General features: G+C 37.5%; 1 protein-coding gene across 1 annotated transcript; it reads right to left on the bottom strand.

The window, feature by feature from the left end:
- Window positions 1–13: 13 nt before the first annotated feature.
- On the bottom strand, window positions 14–1012 carry LOC131641152 (uncharacterized). The gene is made up of 2 exons (XM_058911467.1): window positions 437–1012; window positions 14–352 (listed from the first exon to the last, which is right to left on the bottom strand). The coding sequence occupies exons 1-2, from the start codon at window positions 1010–1012 to the stop codon at window positions 14–16; spliced, it is 915 nt and encodes a 304-aa protein (XP_058767450.1).
- Window positions 1013–12558: the final 11546 nt, after the last annotated feature.

Raw genomic sequence — 12558 nt, 5'->3', positions numbered from 1 at the left:
CATTTTGAGCCAATTACCTCTCAAGGGCCAGTCTCTTTTGATACACAAATATCCACCTGTTTGCACGTGCAGCAAAGTGAAAGGATACATTATCAATGGGAACTTCAGGCACACTAGCAGCAAGCTTGCTAGTTGCGGGCTTCTTCTGTAATGGAATTTCATGGACATTCACTTCAACATCAGACTCAGATTCTTCAATAGCTCTTGCCTTCCTCTTCTTTGGAACAACCTTGCTACCAGATTTTGAGGGACCAACACCAACACTTTTAGCCACAGATCTTCTCTTTATAGGTCCTACAGAGGTACTCTTCTTCTTGACAGAGTCTTTGTAATGGCTTTTAACATCAGCTTTCTTAACAGGAGAATTCTAAATCACAGCTTTGCCTTTTCTCCTAGTCATGAGCCTTTTGGCTACACTAGGGTTCACAGTAGAGACCAAATCATTGTCAGAGTAATCATCTAAATCCACAACATTTGTACCTTTTCCAGCATCTGCCCTTGGACTATCATCAGCTTCAGAATTTCTGATGTCGTTATCATCCTCAGTGACAATGGTATTATCAGCATCTTCTTGAACATCTTCATTGTTCTTCTCTCTAGTCATGTGAATGTCACTACCAGTAGTGTGAACATAGTCATCATCACTTTTGCTCTTGGGAGGATCAGGAATCGCGGTTTGTAAAGGGACAAATATCCCAGGGACCTGGTGATTTTCATTCAAAATACGGTTGACAATCTTGACGATGGAGTTATGAACATATCTTGTTCCTTCTTTAGAAAGTTCCTCACGGGGGGTGGATGTTGAGGGATTGGAGCCCTTAGTACGAACACCCTCCTTAGGTCTTCTTGCATGTGATGTTCTTGGCTTTGTAGTCTTTAAATCATCAGCGTTAATCATCCTTGGTGGAGATACATTGAGAACACGATCAGGGTTAGTTGAATCATTAGGTGTTGTAGAGTCGGAGATAGGAGACACTTTCTTTAGAGAGGAAGCATTAGGTTGTTGAGACATCTTGAGATCCTTCAGAGAGATTCTTGTGACACGATTGTGGGGTGTGTCAGAGTGGTTCAAATAATGGATATTTAAAAAGCCCAAAGTGTATTCCCCCAATAGGATTAATTGCTATAATTTTGTATGGCAGAAAATACCTAACATACCCTTCACTTTTTCAGAGTGATTTTCATCTACGGACTTGGTAATACCATCAGCAATAGGAAGATCAGTAGCCACGAAATTTTTGATGAACTGAAGTTTCACAATGTTGCCAACTAATGTTACAACATTCTCTCTGACATTGCAACTATAGGAGATTTTTGATTCATTGCTCACACTTGACTCATTAGAAAATTTTGATGTTAACGCATCTGTTGTGACATTCTTACATGCTCTTAAGATAGTTGGCTCAGTTTCTTTCAGAGTATCAATCTTCTTGGTTGCTTGTTCGTTAGGTCTTGTGTCTTCTAACTTTCTTTCCAAATCAGCAATATCTTCCATGAGACTTACTCTTTCTTCTAGTAGGAGACTATTAATATTTATATACTCCCGCACTTTTGCACATAGTCTCTCATTCATTAGACATCTCTCACTAAAGCCAGCAACATGTTCACTAATGGTGAGGTCTCCAATGTAACACCCCTTTTATACCCCAAAATAAATAAGCATATAATCAGAGAATAAGCATGCATATAATTCCGAAGGGCGTCACATCGATGTTTTCAAAAACTAAAAGCTTTTAAAAACCGACAGCATTTATCTACAATATAAAATACACCTGGTCATTTCAAATAACACCTAAACATTTAATTACAATTCACACAGAATATGCATTCACAGCGGAAAATACTAAAATACTCATGTATTTCATAAAATGATTCATGTCCCATACCATGATCATATCTCAATAATTATCTCAACATAAAATAAACCATAATCAGAATATTTGTCTTAAAAGCCTCTCAGCAACAAGTAGCCAAATAAAAAGGTTCTCAATTCATAACATAATACATAACCAAAGAGAAACATGAGTTCAACACGACTAGTCTACCCAGTGTTACATGACCAGAGCATCTACTCACAACCTCTCCAACAAACACGGAAGAATCTCCGGCTAGATCACGCACGAGCTACTAAACTCCAGAACCTGCATGTCGCCAAACGAGGGCAACATTAAAACAGAAGGGTGAGAATACGAATCATTATGAAGAAAGTATAATAAGATACAATGGTTAAGATGAACAATTATAGAAAATTATTATACCATGTCTAATCATGTAAAATAATACAATTCAATATATTTACATATATTAAGCATTCAACAAGTATGAATAGTATAATATTCTAATTCCAATACTATCTTTCCAATTATGCACATTACCATAATTATCACATATTCACACATTTAACCAAGTATGTATCCAAACATCACCCATTTCAATTATCAACTCATACACATATCACAACTACATCAAATTCACATACTCAATTATCACATAACTCTAATGTGACTCAATGCAAGACATGTGACACTATGCATGTGGTACCGCAATGTGAACCCAATGTTTCACCGCTTTCCGATTCCATATCTAGAATCCAAGTCATGCTTCCGATCCAGACAAGATCAAAGCCACCACATATGTTTCCAATTAAGGATCAATGTATTCTACGTCTATTTTCATTCAAGGATCACCGTCTATTACCATGTGAACCCACAGTTTCACCGCTTCCACAATAAAGCCGAGTATGCCATGAATAAATGTACAATTACCAACTAACTATGCAATTAAGATCATCTCATCAATCTTAACTTACCGCATACCAACAATAATTCAACTCTATGAATTATATATCAAATTGTACACAACATTCACAACACATTAATATCAATCCACATAATAGAACAATATTCAATTATGATTCACAAAATACAATTAACACTAGTAAATCATACTATCTCATGTTAATTGAAATTTCCAACAAAATATAAGAATATACTTCCAAACCAAGTATCAATTCATTAGTATTTGACCAAAAATACAATTACGGTCAAATTCTCAAGATATCGTATTTTACCGACAAAACCGAATAATTGATCTAATTCAAAATTTATTCCAATCAATTAAACTCATTACAATTTAATTCAACTATTAATTAAATCAACTAATTAATAATTATATTACATTAGTTCCAATTTACTCTATTATTTTCTTTTACAAAACCAATATTTAATATAAGGAATATTCAAATCTACACAATTTCGGTCGGTTCGTAATATATCACCATTTTAACAAAATAAAACTACCACGTTAATCCACTAATTAAACTTAGCTACCACGTAAATTTTCATCAAATTCCGGACAACTAATTATACCGCTTAATTCCGCTACTTTTTTTTTTGTTTCTTCATATTGGCTCTACTAACATGTAAGCTACAGTAAGTTAGGAAAAGAGAACATATAGTACCTATCTTCTTTTCATAGTGCACTAGAAAATATAACATCACCATATTGTTCTATTTTTCATCAAAACAATAACTAGTTAATAAACTAAGTGATAAACTAATAAGTAGTATAAAAAAAAATGGTACTTTTGCTATGAAACAGAACAAGAAATGTGAGTGATATACATCACAAGGCATGGTCCCCGAGGAACTAGCCATCTCCAACACGCAAGGATGCACCAGAGTTCCATTTTCAAGCAGTAATGGTAGTAGGTGAACATTCAATATCATCAGTAGCAATTAATCAAAACAGATTCATATTATTCATGATAGACTTTAATTTTTCCAGCAATAACACCTATTCATGTTAATCTACCCATTGACCCAATCATAATGGCCCATAATAATAGGGATTCTCCCCCTTACCTCTTTAATTTTTTCATCAAACCCTAGTTGCTCCTAGTTCTTCCCCTTTCTTCCTCTTTCCCCTTTTTCTTCTTTTCTTTCTCAACTTCTCTCTCTCCGAAAATGAAAAAGGAAAATGAAAGAAAAATGTGGTATACCTCCTCATTAACTCTTACTAACTATATCATATGGGCCTAAATATAACACTCCCTATTTACTCCTAACATCATTAAATAAGCCCAATAAAATATATACTGTATATTATTTCTATTTTAGTTACTAAATTAAATAACACCAATAATTAAATAGACACAAATATACACACCAAGTTAATTAATATAATCAATTATTATACTATCTAACAATCAATTAATTAATTAACACACCAAATAAAGTCAAATAAAATAGTAAAATAAATACTGATAAAATCCTCTAATAACTCAATGTCTCATATTTCCGGTCAAATCTTAATTACTCAGAAAATTCTCAAAACGCTAAATATTAACTCATTAATATTTCTAATACTAAAAATATTAAAATTTTCGATTAAATATCGATTCGCTATCCCGAACTAATATCGATTAAATCGTCCCAAAAAGCGAAAATTTCAATAAACATCACAAATAACTAAATTAAGAAAATAATTGTTTTTCCGGGCGTTACATCCAACATATGATTCTTCATCAGATTCATCAGATTCATCAACCTCTTGACAGTCATCCTTGATTTCTTCTCTGATCATGGAGTAGGCAGAGGAGTAGTTTGAGGTATTAGGCTCCCATAAGTAGCAATTATCCTTAGACCTAAATCCCTTCATGACTTCCTCATTTTCTCCATTTGTGACAATACATTCTTCTTTAGTGAATCAGACATTGAACCCTTCATCACACAGTTGGATGATACTTATAAGATTTGTAGCCAGTCCTTGTACCAGTAAGACATTATTCAGATTAGGAACATCAGGACATCCTGACTTGCAAACACCTTTGACTTCTCTTATTTCTCCATCACCAAGAGTCACATAACTGGTTCCATCGAGTTTGATGTCTACTAATAAGTTCTTTCTTCCAATCATATGATTTGAGCAACCACTGTCAAGGTACCAGTCTTCTTTGGCAGGCATTCTTAGAGAAGTGTGTGCTACTAGAGCAACATTCTTAGCCACCCACTGTTGATTCCTGTCAAGAGTATCATATTTAGGTTTGGCTTGATGTGTTTGGTTGGGATATCCAACTAGTTTGAAACATAATGGCTTTATGTGTCCAAATCTTCCACAGTGGTGACACCTCCATCTTTGGAATTTCTTCTTTGTTTGGTTCCTTCTTCTGTTTCTTTCATGATGTGACATTGGTGTTGACATCTGGTTTGTCTGTAACACCCTTCTAAACCCCCGCGGAAATATAATATAATCAGAGTAATAAAACAGCAAGGATGCTACAATTATTAAAATAAATAAAAATACCAAGTCGATTGTCATGCTTTATTAGAATTTAACCAATATCAAGACATGTGTTTAGCACAGCGGAACTTAATTTAACAATATTAGGAAACATATCCAAACAAATAATCAATACATAATCCATAACCAAAATGGCAACAATGTATATCAAGTAACGCTAAGACTATCGATCCCAGTGTTACAATCAGAGCATGACTCGACACGAACTACGGGCTAGCCTACAAGCTATCTTCACCCAATCAAGATGCCGCTACATCCTTAATCTGAAATCATCAAAGTAAGGGTCAGTATCATTCGAATTAATAACCATTATACAATCATAAGCAATAAATTCTCATAGCAATTATCATCCACTCAAGCGTACATATAATCGGAATTTATTACAACAAGCAAGCATCAGTACATAAGCATCTTCTAACACACCACACAATCATTCAGTTATATCAGAATATAATGCAATGAATGGACTGACACTAATCCATGTGGTACCATACATGGGATACACCCATCCAACTGATCTTTTTCATCACCGAGATACAGTTTAACCAGCACAAATTCCACACAATGGGAATTATGCCCACCATTTTGATCCATTTCATCACCGGGATCCATCACCAAAAATGTATGCGAATGAATGCAACATATAACATGCTTACAACATCACCAATCTGATGTATCACATCGTCTCATTATCATCACCAATTCATCACCAATAAGCATGCATTAGTTTTAGCATTCATACAAATATATCACACGCATACATGTAAAACATCACCCAATAAATAATATAAACAGGGTATAAAACTCGGACTTTACGTCCCTACCACCTATTCATCGTATAGGCCATTAACTCAGCTTCGCAATGCTCCAAACGGCACATAAATCGGATACTCGGATCAAAAGTTATGGGATTTTAAAGATAAAACATTTTTAGAAAAAAAATTGCAGCAGAACCCGGTTCGTCCCTACGTGGGAACCGGTTCCTGGCTGCTTCCCAAAACACGCCTCTGATTTTTACTATGGGGAACCGGGTTGTCCCTACCTGGGAACCGGTTCCCAGCAACCCAGAATCCACACGCCTCTGTTTTTATAAGGGGGAACCGGTTCGTCCCACATGGGAACCGGTTCCTACGTACCTGCACAGCCAAATTCACCATTTTGACAGCATTTACCCTATCCCATTTCCCCAATTTCAGGTACATACGAACATAGCACACAAATACCATCAATTTTCACATCATCACATATTTCAGACAAGTTTTATACAAGTATTAACAGCATATATTATGAGTATTAACAGAATCATGTAATTCATACAAATTCATCAGAACCTAACTAAGTTCCCAAACCCGACACATAAGATTGAATTAACGACAATTCTAATCAATCCTACTACCTACAATCGCATAAGGATCACTAACCCGAAGAATCCCCCCTTAACTCAGAGTCGAATCTTCGAAGGTCTCCTTCTCCTTGGCTCTTCTCTCTTTCACGTGTTCTTCCTTTCTCAGAGTCTGTCTCCTATGCTTCTGCCTTCTCTTTTCCCAATTTTCCTTTATCTTATGAAAAATAAAATATTCTCAATAGGCTTGCTTAGTTAACACCCCCCCTTCTGCTAACTAACACACAAAGCCCAAAGCCATATTTCATCATTTTTTCCAAATAATTCCCACAAATTATTAATTCTAATAATTTAATTAATAAAAATAATTAAATTAATAAACAAGAATTAACGGGGTGTTACAACTCTCGAAAACATACCTCAAACGAAGAGTTCGGGATAAGAGTCTTTCATCTGACTTTCCAGCTCCCACGTAACATTTCCACCTGCAGCTCCTCCCCAAGCCACTCGCACTAAAGCTATTTCTTTACCACGTAATTGCTTTATCTTCCGATCTTCAATCCTCATAGGCAACGCCTCAACTGTCATATTATCTCTCACTTGCACATCATCTACTTGGATTACATGAGACGGATCCGCGATATATTTCCTCAATTGAGATACATGGAATACGTCATGTAGGTTTGCAAGTGTTGTTGGAAAAGCAATACGATAAGCCACCTCTCCTACTCTTTCCGTAATCTGAAACGGACCAATGAAACCCGGCGTCAACTTCTTTGACTTTAGTGCTCGACCAACACCCGTCGTAGGAGTTACTCTCAGAAACACATGATCTCCCTCTTGAAATTCAAGTGTTCTCCGCCTCTTATCATGGTAGCTCTTCTGACGACTTTGCGAAGCCTTCATCTTCTCCTGAATCATCTTAATCTTTTCCGTCGTCTCATGAACAATTTATGGTCCAATCACTGCACTTTCACCAGATTCACACCAACACAGTGGTGTCCTACACCTCCTACCATACAAAGCTTCAAATGGAGCCATACCAATACTCGAATGGTAGCTATTGTTGTAAGTAAATTCAATCAACGACAAATAACTATCCCATGCACCACCTTTTTCCAATACACAAGCACGCAATAGATCTTCCAATGATTGAATCGTCCTTTCAGTCTGACCATCAGTCTGCGAATGATAAGCATAACTCAACCTTAATTTAGTACCTAAGGCCTTCTGTAACCCTTCCCAAAATCTGGATGTAAATCTTGGATCTCTATCTGATACGATACTCGAAGGAATACCATGCAAACTTACTATTTTCTCAATGTACAACTGTGCCAACATTTCCATAGAATAACCCATTCTCATCGGTATGAAGTGAGCAGACTTTGTCAGTCTATCCACAATAACCCAAATGGCTTCATAGTTCTTAGCTGTTCTTGGCAATCCAGATACAGAGTCCATGGATATGCTATCCCACTTCAATTCAGGAATAAATAAAGGCTGCATAGTCCCATACGGCTTCTGATGTTCGATCTTTGACTTCTGACAAGTCAAACAAGAATAAAAAATTCAGCTATTTCCTTTTTCATTCCAGGCCACCAGAATAACTTCTTCAAATCATGGTACATCTTAGTAGCACCAGGGTGAATACTCAATCCACTACGATGTCCTTCTTCCAAGATACTCTTCTTCAGTTCAGTAACGTCAGGAACACAAACACGGTCGCCAAATCTCATTATGCCATTCTCATCAATTCTGAATTCACCTCCTTTTCCTTGGTTAATCAAAGTCAATTTGTCAACTATTCCCACATCCTCTTTTTGCCTTTCTCTGATCTCATCAAGAATTCCACTTATCAGCTTTAACATACCTAGTTTGATGCTATTCGAAGTGCCTTCACATACCAAACTTAAATCCCGAAATTGCTCAATCAAATCTAGTTCTCGGACCATCAACATAGACATATGCAAGGACTTCCTGCTCAAAGCGTCAGCAACGACATTCGCCTTACCCGGATGATAATTCCGCTCAAAATCATAATCTTTAAGGAACTCTAACAACCTCCTCTGTCTCATATTAAGCTCTTTCTGATCAAATAAGTATTTCAGACTCTTATGATCACTAAACACCTCGAACCGTGAACCATAAAGGTAATGTCTCCATAATTTCAATACAAACACCATTGCTGCCAACTCTAAGTCATGAGTCGGGTAATTCTTCTCATGCACCTTAAGTTGTCTCGACGCATAAGCGACTACCTGTTGGTTCTGCATTAGTACACCTCCAAGTCCCATCAATGAAGCGTCACAATACACAACAAAAGATTCTACCGGATTCGGCAAAATTAAAATAGGAGCACTAGTCAGCCTCTTCTTTAATTCTTGGAATCCTTCTTCACAGTTCGAGTCCCAAACGAACGCTTGACCCTTCCTAGTCAACTTCGTCAATGGTAGAGCTAACTTTGAAAATCCTTCTATGAACTTCCGATAGTAACCTGCAAGACCCAGAAAGCTACGAATTTCAGTAACGGACTTCGGAGCTTCCCACTGAGACACGGCTTCTACCTTTTTCGGATCTACGGCAATACCGTTCTTGGAAATTACATGGCCAAGGAAACTTACTTCACTTAACCAGAAATCACATTTCGACAGTTTGGCATAAAGCTTCTTCTCTTTCAACACTCCCAGCACAATTCTGAGATGCTCTGCATGTTCTTCTTCACTTTTGGAATATATCAGAATGTCGTCAATGAATACCACAACGAACTTATTAAGATAAGGATGAAAAATCCTATTCATGTATTCCATGAAAACACCAGGTGCGTTAGTAACTCCAAACGGCATCATGGTGTATTCATAATGACCATACCTCGTTCTGAACGCAGTCTTCTGAATATCGTCCGTCTTCACGTGAATCTGATGATACCCACACCTCAAGTCAATTTTACTGAATATACTAGCTCCGACCAACTGATCCATCAAATCATCAATCCTTGGCAATGGATACCGATTCTTGATAGTAACTTTATTCAGTTGTCTGTAGTCCACACACAACCTCATAGATCCTTCCTTCTTCTTTACCAATAACACCGGTGCACCCCATAGTGACACACTTGGACGAATGAACTCCTTCTTCAACAATTCTTCTAATTGACTCTTCAATTCAGTCAATTCAGATGCCGACATTCTATAAGGTGCCATCGATACAGGACTGGTTCCAGGAACTAACTCAATGGCAAACTCTACTTCCCTTTCAGGTGGTAACTCTCTAACATCTTCTGGAAAAACCTCTGGGAATTCACATACTACTGGCAATTCATTACTCACTACTCTTCCTTTCATTTCCATCAACGCAATTAGCATAAACACGGCTGCCCCGTCTTGAATTGCTTCACCCACTTGTCTTGTAGTCATCGCTAACTCCTCGACACTAACCTCTTCAGGAAAGATGACCGTCTTCATAAAACAATTGATATGAACTCGGTTAAATTGTAACCAGTTCATCCCCAAGATAACGTCAAGTTGTTCAAGTGGAAGGCACACTAAGTCCATTCCAAACTTTCTACCAAATATATCAATAGGACAGTTCAAACATGTAGATGAAGTGGTCATTGAACCCGACGCAGGAGTGTCAATAACCATACTTCCATTAATCTTTGTTATCTCTAAATTTAGCCTCTTAGCACAATCCAATGAAATAAATGAGTGAGTTGCACCAGTATCAATAATCGCAATTAAAGGTGTGTTATGTATGAAACACGTACCTTTAATCAGTCTATCCTTTGGAGTGGTTTCTGATCCCGACAAAGCAAAGACTTTTCCTCCAGATTGGTTCTTCTTTGATTTGGTGCACTTTGTACTGATATGACCCTCTTCGCCACAGTTATAGCAAGTCACAGTTCTCATTATACAGTCGGGAGCAACATGGCCTACTCTGCCACATTTAAAGCACTTCTTCTCTTCTTTCTTGCACTCATTCCTCTTATGTCCTGTTTCACCACAGTTGAAGCACCTAAAGGGAGCACCAGAATCTCCCCCACTAGGCCTTTTCCAATCACCAGCTCTTGGGTTTCCTCTACCATATGGTTTACCTCTGTCCATAGGCTTCTTACCCTTCTTATCAACTAACTCGCAAGAGTGAGATGATTTCAGCTTGATACCATCTTCCTCAAAAATCCTTCTACAGTCCACTAAATCAGCAAATCGGCGAATCCTTTGATACCTGATGCCCTGTTTGATCTCATCACGAAGACCATTCTCAAACTTGATACACTTAGAGAATTCCCCAGCTGCATCGTTGGTGTAGTGTGTGTAGTACTTAACCAATTCCACAAATTTGGAAGCATATTCAGGCACTGTCATACTACCCTGTGTCAGTTCCAAGAACTCAATTTCCTTCCTTCCCCGAACATCTTCAGGAAAGTACTTTCTCATAATTTCTCTCTTGAATATGGCCCAAGTAATCGCAATCCCATCTGAATCCAATTCAGTCTTTGTAGTAACCCACCAGTCATCAGCTTCTCCTGATAGCATGTGAGTACCGTACCTCACCTTCAGATTTTCCCCAGAATCGATCACTCGGAAGATCCTCTCGATCTCCTTCAACCATTTCTGAGCACCATCAGGGTCATGGGTGCCTTTGAACAGTGGAGGGTTGTTCCTCTGAAAGCTGTTCAACTGCCTGTCAGCACCAATCATAGCCCCATTAGCATTTCCTCCCAGTACACCAGCGATCATGCCCAGAGCCTCTGCAATAGCGTCGTCGTTCCTCCCACCTCTTCCAGCCATTGTTCTGCTAAATCATAAAACAATCTCATCAGAATAAAAGTATCGACAGTGTTTACCTTACACTAGTCGCATACAAGGGAATACTAACACTAAGACTCTGACTCTAACGACCGACTATGCTCTGAAACCACTGTTGTAACACCCTTCTAAACCCCCGCGGAAATATAATATAATCAGAGTAATAAAACAGCAAGGATGCTACAATTATTAAAATAAATAAAAATACCAAGTCGATTGTCATGCTTTATTAGAATTTAACCAATATCAAAACATGTGTTTAGCACAGCGGAACTTAATTTAACAAGATTAGGAAACATATCCAAACAAATAATCAATACATAATCCATAACCAAAATGGCAACAATGTATATCAAGTAACGCTAAGACTATCGATCCCAGTGTTACAATCAGAGCATGACTCGACACGAACTACGGGCTAGCCTACAAGCTATCTTCACCCAATCAAGATGCCGCTACATCCTTAATCTGAAATCATCAAAGTAAGGGTCAGTCTCATTCGAATTAATAACCATTATACAATCATAAGCAATAAAATCTCATAGCAATTATCATCCACTCAAGTGTACATATAATCGGAATTTATTACAACAAGCAAGCATCAGTACATAAGCATCTTCTAACACACCACACAATCATTCAGTTATATCAGAATATAATGCAATGAATGGACTGAGACTAATGCATGTGGTACCATACATGGGATACACCCATCCAACTGATCTTTTTCATCACCGAGATACCGTTTAACCAGCACAAATTCCACACAATGGGAATTATGCCCACCATTTTGATCCATTTCATCACCGGGATCCATCACCAAAAATGTATGCGAATGAATGCAACATATAACATGCTTACAACATCACCAATCCGATGTATCACATCGTCTCATTATCATCACCAATTCATCACCAATAAGCATGCATTAGTTTTAGCATTCATACAAATATATCACACGCATACATGTAAAACATCACCCAATAAATAATATAAACAGGGTATAAAACTCGGACTTTACGTCCCTACCACCTATTCATCGTATAGGCCATTAACTCAGCTTCGCAATGCTCCAAACGGCACATAAATCGGATACTCGGATCAAAAGTT

This window comes from Vicia villosa, unplaced genomic scaffold, assembly GCF_029867415.1.
Source record: "Vicia villosa cultivar HV-30 ecotype Madison, WI unplaced genomic scaffold, Vvil1.0 ctg.003535F_1_1, whole genome shotgun sequence".
Classification (NCBI taxonomy): domain Eukaryota; kingdom Viridiplantae; phylum Streptophyta; class Magnoliopsida; order Fabales; family Fabaceae; genus Vicia; species Vicia villosa.
The sequence above is the reverse complement of the archived record's forward strand: the minus strand, read 5'-3'. Positions and strand labels throughout refer to the sequence as shown.